General features: G+C 41.1%; 1 protein-coding gene across 1 annotated transcript; it reads right to left on the bottom strand.

Annotated features, from left to right (window-relative positions):
- Positions 1-26011, bottom strand: LNX2 (ligand of numb-protein X 2). Its single transcript, XM_009478026.2, has 9 exons — positions 25611-26011; positions 16585-16823; positions 15272-15471; positions 11218-11589; positions 9536-9682; positions 7145-7322; positions 4848-5079; positions 2891-3049; positions 1-136 (listed from the first exon to the last, which is right to left on the bottom strand). The coding sequence occupies exons 1-9, from the start codon at positions 26009-26011 to the stop codon at positions 1-3; spliced, it is 2064 nt and encodes a 687-aa protein (XP_009476301.1).
- Positions 26012-26405: the final 394 nt, after the last annotated feature.

Raw genomic sequence — 26405 nt, 5'->3', positions numbered from 1 at the left:
CTATATGAGGCTTCCAGGCCAGCAAATCACTGTTAAAGTCACTTTGTTCCTCTGCTCCTTCAGCATGGGAACGAGTGCAGAATGGCTCATTCCAACCGTGGATAGTCCGTTTACAGCAACAATCATATCACCACACCTAAAAACACAAGAAGAAAAAAAAAAATTACTGTTCTGCAGTAACTAGTACACACCAACAAACAGCACTTCACCTCTCGGGTGATAGGTTTCCATCAGACTGGAAGTGTAGCTAAAAAACCCCAAAGGGTTCAATTTTAAGCCTGTTTTACTACTGAAAGTTATCTGGGAAATTCACAAATCACTGGGATTCAGTTCTAATAAAAAGATAGTTCTGCATTAAGGGCTGACCTGTAGGGAACTGTGAGGAAAGAGAGTTGGCAAGATCTAATGGAGTCAAGAGGAAATAATGAGATAGCATGTACACTGCAGAACTATTTCTCTTTGTTTGTGTGGATTATAACACATTTACACCAAACATGCCTTTATCGTAGGAGGTGTAAGTAAAGATACTTCTGGTTACCAACCGCATTCCAACCGAGAACCTTGTTTTCAACGGCTTACGGTTTTGTCAAATGCAACCATTTGGCTTGAAATCTCCCTCAGCAGATGGTTCAACTGAGAAGCTGTAGCATCTCTGTGTTTTGAAGCAGGGATTAGAAATTTGGGAGGGTGCTGTTTACTGGCCTTGAAAAAATTGACCTTGAAGGGTTAAGTTTCAGTTTTTACAAGCTCAAGAGAAACTTTAAAAAAAGCACCTAAGTTCTTCCTATGTTAAGCATGCTCCATCTTCAAGCACCTCTTCTCTGTGACCTGAGCGTGTGTTTGGCAGCCCCCAAAGCAATCGAAAATGACTGGAGATCACACAGGACTTTTCCTGAAACTGATCCTCCCAGCTATGGGAGGCACCAAAACAGATGGCAAAAAGATGCGTTCCTGAGCTCTCCTGGTGCCCTCCACTAGGGCAGAGCAGAGGAAGAAGAGGCAGTGTGACCAACACCAGTCAAATGCGCGCTCAAAAGCGCTTCTCTGCCTGAACCAAGGTACCGCATCAACCAAACCAAAATCCTACAGTTCACTGAGTGGGATCCCACTCACCCAACCTTTCTGCTGAAATCATTTCACCTTCTATCACACCAGACAGATAAAGTAGGCAGAAAACTGTCTTAACGATTGAACTGTGAAGTTATTTTCTCCCTTCCTCTCTAGCCTAACAAAACATTTAGACAATTTAAACAAAACAGAACAGCTTCAAAAAGACCTGCCCCATGATAACTCATGGTGCAGGTTCTAAGGAGCTCTCCCTTGTTTATGGCCCATTTTTAAGTCCATATTCTCAGTGAGACAGTACATTTGAACAGAGGGTACTATATCACAATATCACACAAAAACATCTTTTCCAGTGTGACCGAAACCACTCTTCCCCTCTTCTTAGGAATGATGCTTGAATTTCCATTTGAAGACTTCTAGTTATTAATTCCCCAATCTGAAATTATTTACTTTGGATTGAACTGAAATCTTTCATTTAATCCAAACTGTTTCATAGCTGGCCAAAAAAATGTAATTTTGTGTTCAGCTAAGCTATTTTTTCATTTATTTGTTTAGTCATTGAACTGAAAAATCAATTACTGGCAAGGCTCTAGGCATAAGTACATTTTTTTCCTTAAGTTGCTTTCTAAGTAAATCTACATGTAAACATCACACCATAAAACTTCAAGTTGCATACTCTTTACTGCCACCTTCACAAAAAATCAGTTTATGAGAACCTTTAATAGCAACTGTAAGTCCTAGTTCTGAACTAATCCTAAACGAGGCTAAGATGCGTATATGCATACTAGACCTGAGGGTTGCATCCAAACATAACGTGTGAGTAGAATCACGTAATCTTTAAGGTCAGAAGGGACCTCAGGAGGTCTCTAGTCCCACCTCCTGCTCAAGGCAAGGTCAGCTGTGAGATCTGACCAGGTCTCTCAGGGCTTTATCCAGTCAGGTCTCCAAAACCCCCAAGGGCAGAGACCATGCAACTTGTGCCACTGCCTGACCGTCCTCACAGGGAAATAGTTTCTCCTTATAACCAGGCTCAACCTCTTTTGTTCAACTTGTGCCTGTTGGCTCTTGTCCTCTCACCCCGCACCACTGTGAAAAACCTGGGCTCTGTCTCCTTGATAATCTCCTTGTAGGTACCGGAAGGACCTGTTAGGTGCCCCTGAAGCCCTCTCCTCACAGGGCGAGTGCTCCAGCTCCCACCACCTCAGGACCCTTTGCTGAACTTGCCTCATTTATCAGTGTCTTTCCTGCCAGCTAACGACTCTCAGGGCACTGGCATGGGGACTCAGTTCCTTAATGATCCTTTCAGAGACCTTTTTCATCTACTTTCTTGCCTTTCCATTAAAGCAGCAGCACTCATCTTCAGTACCAGAGTTTCCAGCAGTGGCTTCAGAAGGCTACATGAAAGGGTAAAGCAGTTTTCCCCACTTTACACGAGTAAGTTCTAATTTTTTAGCTGTTCTCTAGGAAGACAAAGACATTACGAACTGGCCAGTTCTCCACATATACAATGTCTCTTGGCCTAAAGAAGAGTTCAACAGGGAGACGGAGACAGCAGGTGACATGAGCACCGAAGCTGGGGAGGAGGACGGGAGATGGCAGGGGTGTCAGCCACAAGCACCACCTCTGACAGATGCCCCTTCCCCAGCAGAAACACCCCGTACTTCCCTGCATCATGCTCATCAGGGAGGCAAAGCACTACTGGGCTGCATGACCTGCCCTAGCACAAGGTGCTACAGCATATTTCATTAAGCAATTAGTTGCACCAGCATGTAACTATTTAAAAATGTTGATTATTATTATTATTACTATTGTTATTTTAGCTTACTTTAATCTTCCATCAAAGTATGCAGGAGTTCCAAGAACAATCGTTTTAATGAAGAAAGGCTGGTTCGTGTGGTTCTCTTCGTAGCCACCGACGATGCTGAAACCCCAGCTCCCTAAATTGCTCCGCCGCAGTACTACGTCATGGCAGCTATGTAGGCAGCTGTGGAATGGAAGCACAGAATAGCAAGAGAAAGAACCGTGTATACCACATACAGATATTTTTATACTAGGCACAACACCTGCTGTCTCATCATTACCACCATGCTAAGCGTGGAAGAGAAGGGGAGGGATGACGATTAGACTTCTGTTCCCAAACAGAGTAATTTTGCAATATTCAAACCAATTACCAAAAAACCCCACAATCTTGAGACAGAAAAGTGTTTCAAAAGAAATAATGCAGTGCTAGAATAAACTTAAACACAGTTAACTCTGTAAACTGACAGTAATAGAATGGCATTTTAGGGATTTCACAGCTGGCAAGAATGTGGGTGGAAAATGGATACCCAATGCATTTAGTTTGCAAGTCAAAAATGCAGTGCATTTTTCTTCCACCCCCAGCCAGTTTAGTCTTTTTCTACTTTAAGTAAAGATCTAAAAATCCATGCATCATCTTCTCTACCTCTGAACTGATGCATCACCAGTAATGAAAATATAAATGATTAACCATTTTATTACACAGAATGTAAATATTCCAGATCATGCTTCACTGTACTGATATATGTTATCTCCCCCAGTGAAAAATTAATTCTTGCCAATGAAGTTGGCAATGACTGTAATTAAAAAAAAAAAACCAAAAAACCCAACAACCAACATAGAAATTAACTTTTGGGTAAAAAAGGTGCCAAGTTCTTTACTGATGTACAACACTCCTTTAAGGAGTAGCAGCACAATGCACAGCGTGACTTTAGGACCCATGCATGGGTATCTGTAGTACATAAGCAATAAACCACTGCTGAAGCATGGAAAGCAAGTACATTTACCAAAACTGAGAGCCGTTTATTGAGATTAGGTAACTCCTTAATACTTGAATGGAAAAGAAATTGATAGTAAAACTCAGAAAATTAAATGAAAAAGTGTGAAAACTCTGGAGGGTCAACACATGGTTCTGTTATCTTCAACTGCAGTTCTGCTACCAATATGCCTGGTTCTTGTGGTTTTATGCTTCAACTACAGACAACCTGAGCCCTGTAACTCTATCAGAGGGAGAGGGATTAACCTGCATGCCCTGATGGAAGTTAATAACACTACTCGCTGTAGTGAGAGCTCTTCTTGATAGCAAACAATGCCAGAATGAGCTTACAGCTGTAGCCACAAGAGAGTGAAAAACAGAAGAGTAAAAATGAAACATGGTGATGTCCAGCAGACTGCAGATTGATCAAGGGGAGGGAGCTCACTGAAAATCTTGGAGAGTTTTTGTGTTTGGCAGAGATGGTAGTGGGTTCTTGAAAGAAACGCATGAGGATTCGTAACTACAGGCTTGTACGTGTAGAAGAGACCTGTGTCAAGAGTCTCTGAAAATGGCAAGTCTGATCCAATATTCTAAACTTGTATATTTGGCCTTGTAAATTTAGGTAGTGGATTAGCGAAGAGACATGTGGGTAAATACTTTGTGTTTTTATTAATAATCTCTCTGGTTTTAGCTATTCTACAGGAAGTTACAATACGGTTAAGCAATAGAAAAGATTACTTGTGTTCAATGAGAAGAATCCACATGGGTAGTTGCTATGGTTTGCGAAGGGATAAACCAAGTCTATTCATCTTCCAATTTCCTAAGAAAACATTGCTCCTGTCCACAGTCGTCTTCTCCTAAGCACACTGCCAACCGAATATAGCCGAGATGGTTGTTCAGGCAGAAATAAGGGCAGATGTGCTGCAACTAATAACAATCTCTGCTTTTGTACCTCTCTCAGACTTAGTTTAAAACAGGTAACTAATTACTTCATCAATTAATTCTGTACCTTGGAAGTCCCAGCCACATGACCCATGACGGTGACCAACTGGCATCGTATTCATTTTCACTGATGGTACTCAATTGTTCTTCATTAGCCTGGGGCTGTTCTTCTACAATCTGGACTTCCAGGGCTTTCAGGGCGACTACTGAAGAGGCAGCGCTAGCTTTCAGCATGGCCACCGCCTCGCTGTGACTTAGGTTAGTCAAATCGATGCCGTTGATGTTCAGCAGCACATCACCTGTTCAAAGGTGCAAGCGAGAACACATCAGTCTGTCAGAGTCATTCCTACCGACAGCACCCTCCTGTGCCAGGGTTTCATTTAATACTGTATTTTTTGGAGCTGAGACAGTCTGAACTGACAGCCTGGGAAAGCGAATATCTCTGAAGCCTTATACTGTCAGTTTGAAACATTAATCTATTGAACTATTAAGCTGGATCAGTATCATTTATTTCCATGTAACATATCAAATGCTGTGGCTTCTATGGTATATCGCCCTGAAAATTTGAGATAGAAATTACCTAAGCACCTCACCATCTGGACTGCAGCTGCTATTGCAGATGTCACTACGCAATCATTTCCAGTGGTGGATCTTAGAATCATAGAATCGTTTAGGTTGGAAAAGACCTTTAAGATCATCCAGTCCAACCATTAACCTACACTACCAAGTCCACACTAAACCAATCAAGGGTAGACTAGACTAAACCATGTCCCAGAGTGCCACATCTACCCGTTTTTTGAACACTTCCAGGGATGGTGACTCCACCACCTCTCTGGGCAGCCTGTTCCAATGCTTGACTACCCTTTCCGTGAAGAAATTTTTCCTAATATCCAACCTAAACCTCCCCTGGTGCAGCTTGAGCCCATAAAGTTAGGTCCACCCTAACTTTAAAAGGGAAGGAAGAACGATGGAAGGAACAATACAGGCACCACAAAGTAACCAACTCTTGTAGATAAGTGAGGCTCCACAGACTGTTTGACGTCTTCTGCTTTTTCTAACTTGTTACGTGGGAGAACAAAATGGAATTTAAAAACTACTGGAAAGGCTGGTACAAAAACCAGTCCTTTAGAAGAAAGAAAGAGCATCTCTACTAAGATAACCTGGAAAGAGTCGAAGCCACTAAAGAAATTGCCACAATTTTTATTTTATTTCAGAATATTTTTAAAAAGCCTCAGGACGAAAACAAGAATGTTACTTACTGTCCAAGCAGTGACAGTCTCCTCTTTCACACACTGTCTCACTTACCAGTGAAAGCCAGAAAAAACAAAGCAGAAGTGCCAACACCTGGGTCACATTTGGAACGAGACTAATTTTTAAAAGCTTTTTCCTCCCAGGGAAAGCTAAAGTTGAGGTGCAGCTTAACTGGACATCACTTTTGTTGCTGCTGTGGCTACTTTAATGTTACACAATGAAAGAGCAATTGCGATTCTTCTATCAAGTGTGTTTTTCATAGTAGTACAGAAAAAGAAAGCATACCTGTTGGTATGTGGGTGTAAATCTCCCTCTCTCGAAGCATATAAGGATGCTCCCACACTGTCCTTTTTAAATTTGCCATCTGTGAAGTTTTTTTTCCTACATTTCTTTCCTAAACCAATCTGTAATTCTGCGAACTCTGAATTGCAGAGATCCCAGAAGCAGTCTTTTGTTTCACATACAGCACAATGTGTTTTAATGCTTTGCTATCGATCAGGCAGGACTGCCTCCACCTACACCGAGCCTAACCTCCACCTCCTGGTTCCCTTCTGCAAAGCTGAGGAACAAGGACAGGGCTGTAGCTTTTCCTGAAGGCTGCCAAACCCAAGCTGACCCAGAGGATAAGAAAGCATTCAGGAACCAGGGTCAACACTGACATAGCTCTGGGGGTAAACTTAGCATGGGTGAGCTGTGGCCTGCCATCAGAGCATCTCTGCTGTTCAGATACAATACTGAGGAGCAGAGATTCCTTGGACAGAGATGGGGCCCAGCCCACCAAATTAAACACAAAAACAGGATGCGTGCACTACAGTGCAAAGCATTGCACCAGACCCTCAGCTCATGGGATTACCGTCAGCTTTAAAGAATTTAACCAGACATTTCCTGGTCTTATCTGCTTTCCCTGCTATCATTCTCTAAACATCCCTTTCCTAGAAAAGGTGAAAGTACAATCCTAAATACTCTATTTCCATTACTGAAACATGATGAAAAGCATCCATCAGCGCTTCCCTACATCTGCGAAAAGACTTTTTGACACCACCTGACTCCAGAGAACGTACTCATCAAACAGCAATCAGAGGCCACCGTGCCACCAGGAAAGCCAAGCCTCACCTCGTTTAATCCTGCCGTCTCTTGCCAAACACCCGTGAGGCTGTACACTTGTCACAAAGATGGGCAGTTCGCCACTTTTGCTGCCTCTGCCTCCTGCCACTGTCATTCCCAGAGATTCATGTGGCTCTTTTTTCACAGTAATGTGCTTTTCTTGGCATGTAACGCACTGGGAGAGATCCTGTTTGACACGGATAAATAACATTGTTAAAACTTAAAAAAGCCAAACAAAACACAACTAAATACACCCCAAAGCTATGCTTTGGCACTTTAACAGAATGGTTTAAAAGGACTAAATAGTGCAAATTGGTTTTGGCTGGATTTCCTCCAGGTCAGAAAAAAACTCAAAAAAAAGCCACTCATGTAGATACTTAAATATAGACAGAAAGTTTATAAAGGCCCATCTTGAAAATCTCACTCCAGTTTTTCTTAGCATCCAACACTGGAATAGGCTAAACTTTAGGACTGCACTACAAAACCATATGGTCAAAAGAGTAGACACACACCAGAAACAAATCTTCTGATGTCCTGGTGAACATCAGCATTACCTCATTTGTCAGCAGAATGTGGCCCAGAACTACAAAGAAGCTCCTAAGAAATGAAAACACGTGTGTGTTTATGCTGACAAAGAGAGACCATTTAAAGCCCTTATACATCATGTTTTCTTTCTCAGCTGGTATGTAGAATCTCCCAGAGCACAAAGTAACTAAGGCCAATCAATGCTACAGGCTGGTAATGGGTGCCTTGTGCAGACTCCCTAATTATTACAATGAAGACCCAAACTTGAAGCAAGAAGAGGTCCTGTATTTCATTTTCTAACACCCAAATTATAAAGTTTAGCCTGTATTTAGTTTTGCCCTATCAAAAGGATCTAAACCCGATTCAAAGTATGTTTTAATTGCTGAAGCTCTTCCTCTTCAGGATATTTAGTGATACATTCAAACCACTGCACATGTACCTATACTAGCATCTTAAATCAACAGAATATTTGCAAGGAATCCAAAATAACAGAAGAAATAACCTGGGAGATTACCTTCCAGCTACAATACTTATTTATTCCCCTGCCTTCTCTTGGAAAATGGCAAGACTGCTTTCTTTGATTTCCAATGCCACGTGCTCCTTCTGACTCACTCTGTTCTTCGCATATACATGTTAATCACATATGTAGTTATACATATACGTACCATAGCTTATAAAGACAGCTCCTTCTTAAGTCTTCAGACTTTAGGACTAACTGGCTGGTGTCATGGAATTATATAAACATTTTTTAAGCCACAAGACTTCTAAGCCAACTGTAGGTTAATGAGAAGGAGGCAAAGATAAACAGTATGAAAAATGGGAAATGTCCACTTGTGGTTACCTGCGACTTCCCACTTTGAAAGAGCCCGTGGGTGGTATTGATACATGAGGGAAGTCAGCTCGGCCAACACATCAGCTTTAGAACTGTGGTATGAACACAACCCATGCTGGCAGATGGAAAGTGGGTTCAAGCTCCGATATAGATGAGCTGTAATCATTGTGTTGATATGGCCTAATGTTGTGGCAAGTACTAACAGCCACTAACTGTATTCAGGAGCCTCACCTTTGTCCCTCAGGAGGAAAACAAGCTTCCTAAAGCCTCACTTTTCTTTTCTGAAATTACCCAAACTTTTAGAAGAAAATACTATCAACATATGTAAATCCTCCCAACAGAAGTATGACATGAAACAGTGATGTCAACAGAGTGGACAGGAGGAAAGGTGGTTTGGTTTACATGGTCAACATGACAATTATTTCACAAAATCAACTTCTCAACAGTGAAAAGTCCTATTTTTCTAACTACAAGAACATCTCAAGCATAGCTTAATTTCTGCAGGTCTTCTGGATAATTTGACACTAGCTTCATAAAAGTCTCTTCATTCTGCCTTTCTCTCTCAGCTTAACCCTACAAAACTCAGCAGTCTTGCAGCCAGCACTGCTGGCTCACGGAGGAGATGACACATCCCTCCAACATGCTCTTTATATGCTGGACGGTGTGCACCACATCTCCTGTCCTTGCTGGTTGCAGCCAGCACAGCGGCAACAAAAGTTCTTGAATGACAGCTCTCCCATGCAGCAGTAACACATGAGCCACCATCTTAGACAAGGTCTAACAACTACAGCTGTACGAGGTCAGAGAACTTGCTTCTTTCATTGCAGTCAGCAAATCCAAAACCTATTGAAAAGCTGTTGCATATCTTTTGTTCCCGCTGCAGACAGACATGATGCAGGACTTAAGTATGTGGAAGTCATCTTTTAAAAAAAAAAAAAAAAAAAAAAAGATATAACCCCTTCTTCCAGTCTTGCCTTGCTACACAGTTAGACCATCACAAGAATAAAACTGTACTTATATCTCTTAGAAAGAGAAACACCAACCTTATGTGAGTTGGGTCTGCTGTGAAACAGCTGCTGGGACTGGTGTTGGTGTGAGTTGCTGTTGTGAGTCCCCGTGTCTCGGATAATACTGACTGTCTGTGACTTCAGGGGTCTGGAGATGATCAAATTCACTCTCTCCCCACTAGCCTGCCAAACACATAAAACAAAGTAATGAAGTTGATAGGATATTGATTATTAGAACAAGGGGAGGAAGACGTATGATGAAATATGAAACAAGATGACAGCAGAATTTGTTTTCCATTTCCTGGGGGTGCCACAAACTTCTTAGACTGCACAGTCCCTTACTTGCTTCTTGCTGCAATTCCCCCCAGAACAGAGGGGATATTAACACTCCTGCTTTTTCCCTGGTGTTATGTCTGTATCAGCTGGAAATCCTTTAACAAAAGGACTATTTCTCACTTCATGTTATGAAGCTTCAAACATTAAAAATCACCCAATTCCATTTGCAGCCTCTGCGAACTTCTGCAACACGTAGCAATAAAAGAAAGAAATGCCCACGTGATGGCTGCAGGGTCTGCAGATTTTGGTCAAAAGCTCTGAACACCTCTGGTATTTCCCAAGAGACTTCCAAGAAAGTTGGTATATATGAGCAGACCATCAAATTCTGGAGTTTGGGGAATATCAGGAAACTTGGATACCAGATGTTAAATGAAACATCAGTTCTTTCTATTGCCACAAAAATACACCTCAACAGATAAAAGTTACCCAGTGTAAAATTTTGACGACTTCACTGTATCCAAAAACTGGGAAATTCCTGAGATCATTGTTACTTTCCTTTAACTGCCACGGAAGCTCTTACAATGATACCTGAAACAAGTTATTTACTACTCATTTGTATCGCAGCTCTCTGTGTGGTGCTGGGTTAAGCAAAGATGACTGCACTAGACTGGAAGAACCTACTACTGGTCTATTCCAACTTTCCAAAAAAAAAAAAAAAAGAGCAGTTTGCACCAACATCCAGTCAGCAGGAAGCAGCAATGTGCTGCAGCTGTTTCCTTACAGACTGGGAGAAAGGCATGGAGTAAAGGTTTTCCTGTGGGAACAGGGAAGGGTCATGTGTCAGGCTGCATCAAGCTGTGGGTAACATTTGTGTTCAGAGCAGAGCCAGTCATTTGGAATAGCCCTTTCCTGAATACTCAGAAAATGAGTTTTACTGCACAGGACTCATACAAGACCTATTTTTTTCTTCCCAGCTGCTACCTGTTGCCTCTACAAAGTCTGACAAATCACTTTCCTGTTTTAACCCCAATTCCATGCACAGGCAAATCAATACAAAAACAAAGCTCACTTTTATAGAGCTTACTGAGAGATTAGAACTACAGTACATACATAAATATAATAATAATAATCCTCATTTTTTTTCTGCTAAGCAATAGGCAACACGGTACCCTCCTTGCTCACATGTGTAGTCTTCTAACCTTCAGGCTGTATGCCAGGGAAGACTAATGCACTTTTCACTTCTGAGGAAGTGAAGTTCATCTGATAGATGCCAAAGCACACCTTGTTTTGCAGTATTATTTCCAGAACATAAATCACAGCAAATTGCATTGCTGCAGGCTTTTAGGCGTTACACAAGCTGTTCTGTCCGGCACACACTCTACCCCAGGCTTTGCCCAAGAAATAAAGCTGAGCTAAGGACTCAGGTAGGGAATGCAAATTACCTGTATAACCTGAGCAGCAAGCTCGGGTGTCCCGTGCTTCAAGTCATGTCCATTGATTGCAAGTACACGGTCGTTGCTGCAGAGCCTGCCGTCTTGAGCAGCCAACCCCCCTTCCAAAAGGTCAAGAATGAAAACCCCTGGCTCGTCTGTTCTGCGTACAAGTTTAATGCCAAGCTGCTCGCTGGAGTCGCGTTTATGCAGCGTCACTTGAAAGCTGTCTTCCCGCAAGGAGCTGGTGGTGTCCGCGTGGTTGTGTGTGCGGCTGCCAAACCGCCTCTCTCTCAGCACGGTGAGGTGCAGCACTGAGCAAGGCTGGGAAAGCACAGCTCGAGCGTGGTTGTGAGACACATTGCTTATGTCAAAGTTATTGACCTGCAAAACAAAAACAACAAAAAAATCAGAATGGTATTTTCACGTGTTTAAGTGTTCCTGGTTATGGAAATAAAGTCCTTTCCAAACTAAATTCAGAGCTCACTGCAAAACCAACCTTAGAGCAACCTACGTATCTGACCCTACCAGGCTTCCTCTCTGGTCCTTCCATCCTCTCCTGCAAACCCACTTTGGCTGCTCAATCTACAAACCTATTTTTAGGTTGGAAAAGACCATTAAGATCATCGAGTCCAACCGTTAACCTAACACTACCAAGTCCACCACTAAACCATGACCCTAAGCGCCACATCTTTTGAATACCTCTGGGATGGGGACTCAACCACTTCCCTGGACAGCATGTTCCAATGCTTGACAATCCTTTTGGTGAAGAAATTTTTCCTAATATCCAATCTAAACCTGCCCTGGTGCAACTTGAGGCTATTTCCCACATAGGTGACAACATCTCTCTAATAGTGAACACCCTCTGTCATCGTAGTCCAGAGTTTTTGTTCTTCTGGTCTCCTACACTTGTCTTCCTTAGATCTTTACATCGTTTGTTGTCCAAAACAAGTACTTTGCGTGTGCTTTCAGTGTCAAGCCCAGCGTCACTTAACACTACAAAACAATACCTATAAAGAGAATACATCCAAATCTCTGAAGAAAGCTTACGTCTAACAATATGCCGAACTTCCATGATGTGAAAACTTAAAAAAAAAACCTGTGAAATCCAGAATAATGAAATTTGTTCATTAAGACAGCAGAAAAAGATGATTGTACTAGTTCTCAAGTCTTAGCATGAACTTAGGAGATTTTCCACCAACTTCAACTAGGTCAGTTTCAGACTTATAACCTGTATCACTCAAAATCCAGTTGTAAATGAAAAACAGATTAAACTTTCCCTCCCTATAAACAAGAATTGTGTTTGTTATGTGGCCCACTGATACAAGGGTCAGTCATTTCTTGCACTATAAAGTTAAGATAAAAATTGACAGCGCAATGAGATTTGGCAGAAAACAGGAGCACCAGAGAAACCAGCACAAAAGCTGTATTTGCCTTGATCTGTAAGAAGGGGTTCAAAGTTAACACTAAAACTTCATCCTTTAGCATGTACTATTGTGTCCTGATGGAAAAAACCCTGCCCCATAATTTCAGCAGATAGAAACTAACACCAAATGGACTATATTGACCTGCCTTACCTAAGCCTTTTAATGGTCCCCATTGCAATGTGGGTAAGTAAAAATACAAACTTGCAGCTTCCCGCCATCTAATAGCAGTATTAACACTTAAAAAAATAGGAAGAAGAAAGACCTAGAAATCTATGTACGACAGCCACCACATTTACATCACGCATCTGAGTTGAGGGGCCCCAAGAGGTCAACACCAAACAATTTGGCCATGGTGGTTTCAGCACGGTGAAGGGGTAGCCGTACCCACTGGTACCCTACCTCTGGGAGAGGCTGCTGCTCCAGCAGCAAAGCGGGAGGTAGCCCTTCCTGAGCCACCTCCATCCTCCAGCCCAATGCCCAGTAACAAAGCTGCTGCTCCCAGCAGCACCGCAAGCTCAGACACCAAACCACAGCCCTGTCCCAGTCTGCTACTGCCCCGAGACAGGCTGTAACCTTGGGCAGAGGGAAAGGAGGCATAGCTAGGAGAAATAACATTTAGAGCTCCCACCAGCAAAACCCACTAGGGCTTATCCGTCCGAGCCCTTAAATTAAAACTAGTTTTATTTTTAGCCGTTGCTAGCTGAAGTAAATACATAAAATATGGAAGCCATCAAAGGGCACAGAAGAATATATGCAATAAAATGTAATTCTTCTTTCTACAAGGCAGTTCACAATTTCAGAATAAAACAGCTTTAGCATTTCTTGGGGAAAGAGATTCTCATTAGGACATGTTTTGCATGAATTACAGTCACAGTTCGGCACAAAAAAAGGACAATTTGTAGAGCACTTTGAAAGTGTTAGGTGCCTATCTATACCTTGCAGACAACACACACTTTTATGTAGCTGTTACTAAATGCTGTTCCCTCAGAACTTGAAAGGGTAATACTTCTTGTTTGACTGGGCAAGAAAATGCTGAGTTTCACCTCTCAGTCCTTTCTGGCTTTCTTTTAGTCCTTTACTGCTCATAAAAGCCTTTGAAGACATTTTCAGAAATATCCGACTGAAACGTGCATGCTGAGCTGCATCTAACTCTGCACTTAATTACAGCCAGCACAGACCAAACCTGGTCATTTTAATACAACAGCTCACCACCTGTACAAGTAAATTCAAAGCAATAAAGATACTGTATCTTCCAAAAAATTTGGCTTTTACCTCCCATACCTCTCCCTCGGCGTGACCGAAGGACTCTGATGGACAACCCCCTAGCATCTGACAGCCCCAGTGCCAGCACGTTGGTAGGGAAGACTCACTGCAGCTTATAAATCCTATTTATAGTCAATTTATAACCACTTATAGCTTTGGGAACCATAATTGACACCTGCCCAAACAGCAAGGATTTCCAAAGCTTCACTGCAGCTCAAGCTCCCTATTCTAGCAACCAAGGAGAGCCCTTGAGTATTGAAATAAATTAGGCAGCATTCAGTGTCTGCAACTGCTTGTTAAAAAGGCAACATTTTGGAAACCTCTTGGGTTACTTTCCTGGCCAGCCACTATGCTAACACTCCAAGAGAGGAAAAAGGCACATTTCTCAAAAGGGACTTTATTTTCTGAAGTGCAAACTAATTTCATTCCAAGGGTAACTACAGTATTTAAGCTACTTCTATTGACTTGATTTCAAAAAAGTGAAATGAAAAAGGCTGATACTGATTTTGGATTGATCTTAGGCTAGCTAGATCAAAAGTAAACATTGTTACTGAAGTAATTTTGAAATGATGGTAACATATTTCTTTCAGATGGAATGATTAAAAATAGCAAAAAAAGCTGGAGGACTGTCTTGTTTATGTAGAACTCTGTTACTGTCATTCTTAAGAGTCCTATAAACAACTCCTTCTCCTAATAAAAAATTAAAACTCAAAAATTAATGGAATTTGATCTTTTTACACTGCCCGTGGCTAATTACTTAAAACCATAACAGAAATACACACTCTATCATAACCAACTTACATTTTAATTGTTTGTTTACTTTTTTTGAAAAGTATTTACAGCACCTTGCTTCAAATCATGCCAGTGAAGAATATCACTGATTCTCTTTTATGCATACTGAAAGATGCAGGTCAATTGCCTAGGCTATTGGAATGTTAACAATGAAGCCAGGTTAAAATAACAGTTTAGATGAAGTCAGCCTTACAATCCACAAATTCCTACGTAAAAATAAGACAAATTATGCCAACTTGTTAGCCAGACATAACCTTAGGTTCCTTTGGAAAGCGTGCATAAAGTTCAAATAAAGACCAAGTCCCACAACATTTAAAAACAGAAAAATAAACTCATATTTTAAACATTGATAAGAGATGCTAAGGAGGAAAAATAATTCCACGGACTGGTCCGACAAACGACATAAAGCATGGCAGCTAAAACTGCTCTGCTCTGAATATTAATTTGTCTTCCAACTGATAATTGCAAAGCTAACATTTACACAACATAGTCTGACAAGGAAAATCTCCCATCTCATTTAACAGACAGTTCTGCAAGGAGTGAATGGAAAGCAAGCAGACAGAATACATAATTAGGTTCCATACTTGAAGTATTTGGTCTCCAGCAAGAAGTCTTCCATCTCTGGCAATGATCCCATCTCGATAAACCTCTTGAATGACAATGTTGATCAAAGGCGTTTCATTGCCACCCACTATGCTAATTCCTAATTCGATATAAGGATTGGACCGATGAATTTCAATAGTAGTGATCTCTCCTTCAGGCAAGGTAGGTGGCTGTTGATTTGCTGCCAATTATTTTTAAAAAGAAAGATGATTAGTATCCTTTATACCTCACTCACTTTCAATAAAGCAAATCATCAAAGGACAATGTAGACTGGCCACATGAGAACGGTTTAACAAACTAAACAAGTGCAATTGGATTCCGCTACTTGCTGGAACAAGTTCCAGCTACAAGTTCCACTACTTGCTGGAACACCTACTTGTTAGAAACAGCCCTCTAATGATGTAGTAGCGTCCATGCTTCCTGAAATGGGGTTATTTGGATTGGAAAAGGGTATTCTGAACCCTCTGGATCCTGTCCTTTATAATAAATTTCATATATCTCATTTCCAATTAGGTCATTTGTGTATTCACATTTGGTGATGATGATAAAAATGTAGTTTAGGGGTTACCCCACAGCATAGGACGGGGTCATGCCTCTTTGTCAGCTGGTCTCACAACTGCACTAGGAGCTGCTATTGAGTTACTGCGTCAAGAGCAGGAGCCCATTTCTGAAGCAAACATGGAGACAACTAAAGAGGAAAAAGCGGGATGCTAAAGGATGGCAAATACAGAGGGGAAGGAAGGGGACAGGACCACGTTCCTCTGTGGTAAGGCTCAGCGCTTCCTCTCAAAAATCCCAGATGCTAGAGATGTTACTGCTCATTCGGTGCAGATGGATGCAGGAGTTACTCAGCTGCCTTTTTGCTCGAGCAGGACAGCACTCCATGTGTGGGAAGGCTGCTGATCCAGGCAGGGGGAAGGGGAAGCGGGGAAAAGAAATCTCATCTTAGAAAACAACTTTTGTAATTTTACAGAAAATACACTCCTTCCAACTTGCTGCGAGGCCAGTGCTACTAGTAGATTAACATGAACTACTGCACTGTGACATGATAAATGATGATACAGCACCATGATAACTGGCACACACTCTGGGATATTTCTTCCTTCCTAACTGTGACCTTATCCCAGCTGCATACTTGCACATAACCGAAACCCACTAGCATTTCTCCAGGAATTGCAAGAGAAAAGAGCAGAAGATGAAGATGCATGTTCACGGTTGGGAAGAGACAAGCTCTGACACCACAAATGTTTCCACATCTGATAAAAGAGACTGGAGAAGATAAGTGATGACATACTGTCTGCTACAGTGTTCTCCTCAAAAGGCGGATTGTCGATGCCGGGCTCATCTGTCCACGCGGGAAGGGCGGGTGAGCTGAAGCTCTGCTCGGCTGGCACTATTCCCTGATCTGCGTCCGGAGATAAACTGCTAGGCTGCTCCGTCCCACCAGGACCGCTCTCGCCCTCTGCTTCTGCTTGCAGCTTGCTCGTTTTCCTTCTCTCCAGAGCAACCCTTCGATGCGAAGCCCCAGGACACCTGTGAAAACAACGTTTAAACCATGCTTCAAGCCTGCAGCAATGTTTGTAGCACAAAATCCCCGAGTGCTCCATCAAATGAAACCAGTCTCCTTCAAAGCCACAGCTTTAAATTAATCATAAAAAAATATTAAACACATCGGATTTTAAGGCCAAAATATGTTTTAGTGGACCAAACCTCAAACCAATACTGCCTTCTTCACAAAACTTCTACTGCGTAGTTTTCTGGCCATGAACTAATGTGCTGTAACACCTTCTGAATGTAGAGTTACTCTGTTATGTACACTCCAGTTTCTGGAAGACAACCTTGCTGAAAAGATTAAACAGGACTGGCATAAAATTCCACAGAAGAGAAGCCCCGTTCAGCGATACATTTGGAGAGCCACCGAAGCAATCTCCTTTCACTTTAGTAAGCCAAGAGAAGGAAGCATTGTATTTTCATGGGGTCATTCGGGGGAAGAAAGAGATGAAAATTTTACCTATATTGCAATCTAAGTGTTAAAATACTGAAAAAAAAAAATGCTAGTCTAGGAATTCGTATGAAAAGTTTAGAAAAGTAACAGCTCTGCTTATCATCTCTTGAAGCAGTAGAAGGTGTTTCATCCTCCTCCTGTCTCCCCTTTTTTCTTCCTGACTTCACACAGGAGGTGCAATTTTTTACTTTCCCTCATGTAACAATGCTCCATCAGCATTTGGCACTTTTCGTTATAAACTCGTTTTTGTGAGTTCCCATTATTCTTAATGCAATAATTTTTTTTGCTTATGTTTAAAATGCTACAGTAGTTTATTGCAAAGAAGGGCTGCAATGTTGCAAATTCAGGGAAAGCCTTCATTTATCAAAGGGTCTTATATTTACATGTAGATAATTGGATGTGGACATCAAACTTACATCTGCCTGTGTGACAGTTTTGCCAGTGTCTGATATGTCACTTCTTACAGTATTTGATGTCCTTATTAAAGTTCCTGCTTCTGGAGCTGCTGACCACCTAAAGATGCTCGTACTGTTGAAAGCACTCCCTGTTTGGGAACTTGACAGATTGTTATAACAAAAGAAGAAATGATTTCTTTTTTCAACAGGAGAAGAAATGTGTTAACAGAGCAAAAGACAGCAGAAGTATAACGATGTCATAACTTGTTAAACCAGAACGTTTTGAGAATCACAATTCTGTTCTGACATTCTGTGAAGGGGATTTGATAATTATATGGTTAGGCTGTTTCGGCATGAGGGATTTTGAACAAATGTTAACAAAGTTATTCAGCTCCGAAGAATGTTGACAGAGACACCTGTGTAGCTTTTGTGACCCCAGCAGTGTTATATATAAAGTGATATATATCTTTCAATCATTATATATATACACATTAAAGTCATGATATACATGTTTAGAAGAATAGCATAAGGTAACCCAAATGTGCTGTGAAATATGCATAAATACATAAATTAGAGACAGTTCACATTATGAAATGACGCATTTAAGAAATAATTTCTTGGGGCTTTCCCCAAGGAAACTGCTGGTCATCTTGTTCTTCGACGTTAAGAAAGTGCAAGCACGGAAGATGAAAATGACTTGAAAGGTTTTGTTTTGTGAAAAAGTTTCTCTGATTTTAATGATGGAACACAACCCTACTTCTTGGTTTTGCCCAGGCAATATTTACTACATAAAATCATTGGCATAGTGGGACTGATCAGCTAAGAAATCTGGCCAGTCTCAATTTCTTCTGGTGGCCAGAGACATACAGTTACAGGTGAAATTCAGCAGGAAGTTTTTATCATTGACCATTTCACAATACAAACCTCAAAACAAGAATCCCAAAAGGCCAAGAAAAGGAGAGATGCAATCCCTTCCCTCAAAATTTCTAAAATACTTTAACTTGATGGGTTGGTTAGTCTCACACTCCCCCAAATCTTAACCCTGACAACAGGGGAAAAAAAAGGACCAGTCTCCAATATCTCTCACTTCTGCAGCAACACAGCAAGGGGTAAACGCTCTTGGAGAGGAAACCTCTTCTCTACTGGGAGCTCTGACGGATGTGCTCTCCCACACTGATCTGCAAAAGTTTAGGACAAAGCCACCCCAAGCCGCATGTCCTTGCTGTCCCTGAACTGCTCTGCTATAGGAGTGGTGATTTTTCAGCAAAGAGGTGAATTAATAGCTCAAAACTGACAGTCAGAGGACCAACGCTTCAATCCCACTGAGCTTGGACGACAGAGTCTACCTTACTGGACTACTTCTGTGAACCAGATACTTCCTTAGGTATCTTCTACTAAAACACTGTGCTGTTGTTGACTCTTATTCAGCCAGCTCACAAGGCCTGTGGATCCGCAAAGGACCTGGTGTAGATAGCAAAGTATGCCTTGGAATTTTTTTTTTTTTTTTTTTTAAAACCACACCAAACCAGGATGGAACAAAAATCACTCCTGGAAGTGTCCTATTTCTGTCAAAGCCCTCCAAGCCACAGCCAGGTCCTCCTCCACCCTCCTTCACAGAGCACATTCCCCCATCATTACCAGCAGCTGATGAAAATCATTGCGTGAAATATAAATAGGTTTGAGGTTTATTTTTGCCAATGATATTTAATTACCATTTCAAAGGCTAATATCAAGAAATGTAAACAGCCTCCTGAGCACACCTACTCAGCTCAGCGGAATCCCTTCTGTGCAGCACTCTACAAGGCAAAAAAGGAAAAAACACCCAGATTCTTCCCCAAATTAACTAGTAATTGTAACAGACTATGACTTTCAGCCTGGTATAGTGCAACTGCATTGCCAGGAAAGTAGTTGTCTGGGGGAGACATTAATTCATGGGATGCCAGTTCCTAGGTCTTTACACACGATACCCACCTACCAAGCAGCAAAACGCAGTATTGGTATTTAAGTACATCTATAAAGAGATCTTTCATTTCCACTTGCAACGTAAAAAGATTTTTATTGGCAGTAGGAATGTATTATTCACAAACAGCAAAACCATACAGTAGTTGTAACAGTTAAAAAGCGCCAATAAATCTGTAAAGGTGCACATGTTCACTAATACTGTTTTTGCCAAATATCTGTGATAAAGAGCATTTTGGACTAAATCTTGTAACAAGTTATGTACACAGATGGGCATCTCTGGATCTAAACGAGCACTGAAGATTGTTTTTATGGGTACAGGAATCCATTATCATACAACAAATTGCATAAATAAGGGCTGAAATGAGACTGAAATGTGTCTTACAGGAACAGCATTTCATATCTACCTACAAAGCCAGAATATCTTGGCTAGGAGCGAGAAGAAAGGAAGGAATGTTTTTTAGAATTTCCAGAAATTATTTAATTTCTTTCATGAATCAAGATGCTCAAGAGTAGAGATGCTGAAACAACCAGCTAAAGCAACTGAGTGATGTTATTTATTGGGAAACTCAAAGGGCAGTTGTTCTTGGGATGTAAACTGAGCTTCTGCTTATATTCATCGACTCCCTTCTCTTCTCCCTTCAGCACCAGCTTTTGCTCAATTCTGGATGGTGACAAAGTGTAGCTTTTACCTTCAACTTCTCTTAATCCATATCAGACAGAGAAGAAAAGTGTGGGGTTTTTTTTTTTTTTGTTGGTTGTTTGGTTTTTTTTACAGCCAAGTCTGTTGGGTTTCTCATTTAAAAACTGATTTCTTGGAACACTAGCAGCAATCCTTCTCTCCAGATAAAAAGAGCTTTCGTACAAAATTAAGATGTAGTTTACAGTGTATTTTGTGGAATAACAGTAGGGCCTTGAAAAACTCATTTGCTCACTGACTACTGAAAAGAAAGATTTCATTGTAACTTATGCCATCAGCTTCTGCCCAGTCTAGAGGTTCGATAAAAGCAAACACACCAAATAGCCTCAAACCAGTTGCACTAAATCATTTTCCAAGCAGGAGCTGAATTTAAGCAAAGACTTCAGAGAAGCAACCCAAATGCCTTTGCTATTGCTCATAAAACCTTGCCAATAAAGTGACCTTAAGCAGTAATTCTGGCAAGACTTACAACTGCAATTCAGAGTAAAACACGGTGCTCTTATGGAAAGTTAAGTGTTTGGGTCTTGTTTTTTCTTTTGCCAGGAAAAAAAGAAGAAAAAGAAAAAAGAAAAGGAGGCACTAGGAGTTATCTCGGTTTGGGAATCAGAAGACTCGGGAAAAAGAGATAGAGAGGAGAGAAAGAAGAAAGTGTTTTGTTGCATATTTCTCTCTCACAACCAGTGATTTGAGGAGCCTGCAAGGAGGCGGGTGGCTTCAGAGCAGAGAACCACCACATTCTTCATCTGTCCAGCAATGGGAAGAGTCTGTAGGGCATGGAGAAACTCTGAATCTGTTGCCTATCCACTTACTCGGGTGTAAGAAAAGACCTGCCAAAAGGTTAAGTCCTATAGATCTTCTTCACTTCTCCTGGTGCTACAAAAAGCAGGGTAGGGGCAGTGCTTGCAGCTAATATGGGACTGGGTGGGAAGAACAGGACTCAGCAGCACTATCATAAACACCAAAATAACTTGCACTGCCAAGATTTTGAATAATAAAATTCTGTAGCTATACAACTAATTTTCCCATGGATCTTGTTAATCTAAATTCATGTATTAAGCGTGCTGACTGACACACAGCGAATAGCTCAATTTCTTCAATTCCAGAAAATACAGTCTTATATAAAGTTCAAACTTCACTTGACGTAAAATCGGCTTGAATATTGGCGTGAACATTAAAACATTTGGAAAAATGTCTCCATCCAAAATGATAACTTAAACTACCATAGGAGAATATAGGAGGGGAAAACTGAAGCCCAACTCAAAAGCAATACATGAACACAATACCTAACCCTCTCATTGAAAAGTTGTATGAATTTCAGAGTAAGTTTTTGTACAATGGAGTTTCTTCAGGTCTGAATAATCCATACGAATTAACTGAATTAAAATCATACACAGAAAAGCTCAATAATTTTTGTCAGATTTCCTTCTGATACATTTACCTTTGATATTTAGAAGTGGAATTGGCACCTACTTTACTAAACATGAACAAATTTTCTGTACCAAGTGACTGGGAAAAACAGTACAACTCAGCATTACTCATATTTTTTCCCTTTAAATCAGATGTGCATTGTGTTTAACTTTGAAAACCACAGTTCCCAAGTGAATGTGATGAAACTGAAAGCCTGATAAATTAAGAATATTTTCTTTATGCAGCGAGGTATCACAGAGTGCAATTAGTGACCATGAAGTAATCAAGTTTGTGTCTTGTGCTCCTTGCTGGAGCAGCTTGCAGTAACCTTACACTCCAAGGTGCCTACTGGATACGATGACATTTTCTTCCAGCTTTTATGCTCAAATGGAGCCGATTAAAACAACACTGGAAAACCTGACTGTGAATGTTTTTAGACAGTGAAAACTAACCAACCATACTGCATTTCTGAGAAATACAAACTAGCTCATGTAAGGCCTTGTTGAGACTGGTTTATATTAATCTAGGCTGAAAATTATAATAATACTGAATTTTATATTTCTTTCACGCATTTAATAACCAGTTGCAGAATTTTACTGGATTCACTAATCCATATAAAATCAAATTCAAACTACGCAGTTGCTGCCATCGTTTATGTCAGCAATGATAATTTACAGGTGTTCAGATGTTTGCAAATAAACTTAATTGAAAACTGTAAATCACCATATACTCAAAATGCATATCGGCATCCCAAGACAACAGAAGGAATTGAAAATGAGCAGCCTTCTGCATCTGAAAGCTTTTTTCCAGCCGACAAACAGTAAAAGCTAGTGACTCAGCTCACTCAGATTTCATAATAACCTTGTGCATTAAGTAAATGAATATTTCATATATGCCTAAAGAGAGCATACATAGTGTTCCATGTACAAAGAAATTACATGGCCCTGTTGTAAACAGCCCTAACATCATTCAAAGAGATGCCAGCCAAGGAAAATGGACTGAAGAGGTGAGGGATATGACAGTGGGAAACCAGAAGATGAACCAAATACATAGCAGGAGTCTTGCTGGCATTTTGCCTTTTATTAAAATCAAATCAGTTTAATATTAGGATTATAAATCCAACAAACAGTTAGGCTTCCTCACCGCCCCCAAGTCATCATATAGATCAAAAATTACTTGCCTGGAGGAAACAAGCAAGAGCCTAAGCTAACATGCAAACCATGTGGAGAAATAAAAAAAGGAAAAAAACCCTAGAGATAGGCTCCTCGTTAGTCCCCATACCTCCCTGACATGGACACCGCACATGTGTACATTCACGCTGTGGGTACAACAACCGACACAACCCAGACAACTCCAGGCTCACCACAGTCCGTAGGGTTGCTGCATGTCCTGCGTGCCCAAGGTCCTCCCAAGCTCTGAATCCCCAGAAGCCTTGAGGGTGTGGGGAAGAAGGAAGAGGGCACGCTGGATATACGCACGTGAACAAACTCTTTCTGTTTGTTCACCAAACCCAGACCATGCTTGACTCCCAAACAATCTCCTCCACAACGTCACCCTTCACCCAAAGATGGTCTCCAAGAGTCTCCAAATGGACAAAGCCTGAGATCTGGAGAGAAGTTCATGGGGTAGATCCATGCACCTCTCAAATAAACCTTTCCATCCGGGTGGCCACCCGTGTGGCTGGACCGGACCGAGGGCAGGCAGAGGCGGCACACAGCTAATACTGCCCTCCTTTTTTGGGGGGGGCAACAGGAAAGGAAACCTCTCCCTGTCCCGCCACAGCCACCACTGTCCCTTCCCTCTTTCAATCCCAAGGTGGAGGGCTCTTTGCCCAAAAAGCCAGCATAGATAAGACTACCAAACCATGAAACACCATCATGAAATGGGCAACTGCTGAAGTTTATGCAGGCTGGTTTAAAAAATAAATTAAAAAAAAAAAAAAAGTATCAAATTGAAAGAAAGCAAAGCAGGTAAGAACAAAGCCCACGATGAAATCATGGAAAATGAAAAGATCTCATCTTAGCTGGTGACCGAGGAGACCAGAAGAGCACGAATAGAATTGTTTAGGTTGGAAAAGACCTTTAAGACTCGTACCACCCGTTTTTGTGAAGAGTCACTAGAAAATATGCTTGTTTTTATGAACACTGCTGACAAAAACACATATTTCCCTTGTGCCTTTTGTCTATGTACAATGGATATGCACAATGCTTATTCTTCTGAGTTTGATGCTTTTTTGCAGGGACAGTTGCATACTCTTCTGAAACCTCTCTCTGCAAAATGAACTTAGGTTTTCAAATAGCATTGAGTTGTACACAGGGAATATTTTCTGGTAGCAGATGCAATTCACCTGAACTGGATTCTTTTAAGTCAGATGCATTTCCTTTGAATACATAATTTCCTTCTCTATGTAATTCTTCACTATACTCCTTTTATAATTTCATAGATCTCTAAACAGTTTAAAAGTTAGTTGGTACAGATAAGCATAATACTTTTTTAGCCTTGACATTAATTCCACCATATTTTAGCTTTAACATAAATGGTATGTCCAAGTTCTTGTTCATGACTTATGTAATGAAATAGCCAATGATTAAAAAACCTCTATCTGTTTATTTTACTGAAAACATTCTCCAACCTATAGAGGAAACAAAAGAAGTCAAACATTCCCCTCAAAACAAGTTTAACATTTTTCCATTAGAAAAATGGCATTGCCTTACAGAGAAGAATGAAATATCTTCACATAGCAGGGTACTGCACACACGGTACGGAGGCAATTCCTTTGCTGGAAGAACAAAGTGCACCAGTCCGCACAATATGAAGTATTGTTCTATCTGAATTTGATAAACATGGAATCATAGAATACCAGGTTGGAAGGGACTGCAAGGATCATCTGGTCCAACTTTATAATAATCCTATTTCCCTGTTTCTGTCATGGTCTCCTTTCAATATTTAAATATTTAGGGTAGGGCAACATAAAGCAGAAGAACTATAAAACTATTAACAGTTCAAAATAAGGTCCTAAACATTTAGGTAAAGGTAATATTGGAATGTATCTCTCTGACACAAAAATACTCACAAAAGCTGCACCAAAACTTCCCACTGGTGTGAAGTGATGAGTTTCTACCAAATTAACAGGGTGTTGGAAGTGTTCTATAAGCAATCAAAACAAACAAACAAAAAATCCTAGAAACTACATCATGCTCACACCACATACCATCAGCCTGTTCAGTACACAGATGGTTTTTTTTAAACAGAAAAAATAGGTCTTGCAGGAGTCTCGAAAGATACCCTGTCCATCTGCCTACCCCAAAGCAGAATCAATTCTGCCGTAACTGTTCCTGATAAAGGTTGGTTTAGCAAGTTCATAAACACTTCTGAAAATGGGGAATACACAGCCACCATCCAAGCAATCTATGCCAGTGCCAGACCATTATAAAGCTTTTTTTCCTAAAATCTGAACTAAATCTCCTTTGTTCCTATTGCACTATTTCCTTCCTCTCTGCAGAGTTTGTACATCTCTCATTTTTCCCCTCTCTCAGCCTTTTTCCCCCCTACCGTACACACCCCCATTTTCTTTAACTTTTTCTGCTAAATCATGTTTTTGAGACCTCTAATGAACCATATTGTTCTCCCCATGACTCTCTCCAAGCATTCTTCACTATTTCTGGTGCGATGTCCAGGGTTCCAGGGCTCTAGCTGTGCACAGTTACAGACTGACCAATTCCTACGGTCTTCTACTGCAAATTTAAAAACCACCACCAACCCTCTCCCCATTCCTGCCCCCAGTTTCTACTGCTACACAAACTGGCCTACCAAGCGTGCAAGGAACATGCAATCCAAGCATCTGCACCGCTCACCTGTTTTTGAGATGTGCCGCCAGGTCACATCGCTGCATGACTTCCTGACACACGGAAGAGAAGGGGCACAAAACAAATAGCTTGTCTAACAGTTTATGAACAAGAATGCTGGATTTTTTGCAGAGTTTGAAATGGAGTCTTTTTCGATCCAGCGGGCAGAAATCTTTCTCCTGCAGAAAGTTCCTTAGGCACTTGTAGCAGAAAGTGTGTCCACAGGGAGTGTCCAATGGCTGCAACAAGGGCTGAAGGCAAATGTGGCAGACCAAATCGTCGTCCACTTCGTTCTGGTAGTTGTAGAGGTGGTTCTCCCTTGTCCAGTGCTGCTGGCCGCACTCAAAGCACAGAGGGTTCAAGGAGGGATTCTGCTCCACCGAAGCCATGTCGTCACCTGTAGTCCCCATCGTACAGCTAAGAAGGCTGACAGATCCTCCTCCTCCTTCTCATAGGATGGGCTTGCTCACATAGAGCTCAGAGGGAAACAACTTCTTCCAGGGTGACTTACGCTCTTCAGTCAAGTGTCATTTTCTGCAACAAATAAAGAAATAAAAATTATTCATTTTGCATGAACTACAAAAGTTCTTGTCCGAACTTTTGACAACTTCTGGGTTTACCAAAACACAACAGCTAGATAGATTAAGAGAATATTCCTGTTTTCTGTAAATTTGTCACAGAAGAGAGCGACAAAAAAAAAAAAAATCTGTAAGTACCATTCCTTTTACAACATAAACGTTTTACGGCTTCATAACAGCTCCCGCACTGCACAGTTTTCACCTGCAAGACGACCAGTTTGTGACA

Source organism: Pelecanus crispus, chromosome 1, assembly GCF_030463565.1.
Source record: "Pelecanus crispus isolate bPelCri1 chromosome 1, bPelCri1.pri, whole genome shotgun sequence".
NCBI classification, from domain to species: domain Eukaryota; kingdom Metazoa; phylum Chordata; class Aves; order Pelecaniformes; family Pelecanidae; genus Pelecanus; species Pelecanus crispus.
The sequence above is the reverse complement of the archived record's forward strand: the minus strand, read 5'-3'. Positions and strand labels throughout refer to the sequence as shown.

Bases quoted from the DNA above. Each gene is read 5' to 3' on its own strand.
- LNX2 (XM_009478026.2), bottom strand. From the start codon at position 26,011: ATGGGGACTACAGGTGACGACATGGCTTCGGTGGAGCAGAATCCCTCC. The intron at 11,590-15,271 runs GTATGGAACCTA...TTTGTTTTGCAG, and splicing joins CTGGAGACCAAATACTTCAA to GTCAATAACTTTGACATAAG. The intron at 9,683-11,217 runs GTAATTTGCATT...TGTGTTTGGCAG, and splicing joins TTGCTGCTCAGGTTATACAG to GCTAGTGGGGAGAGAGTGAA.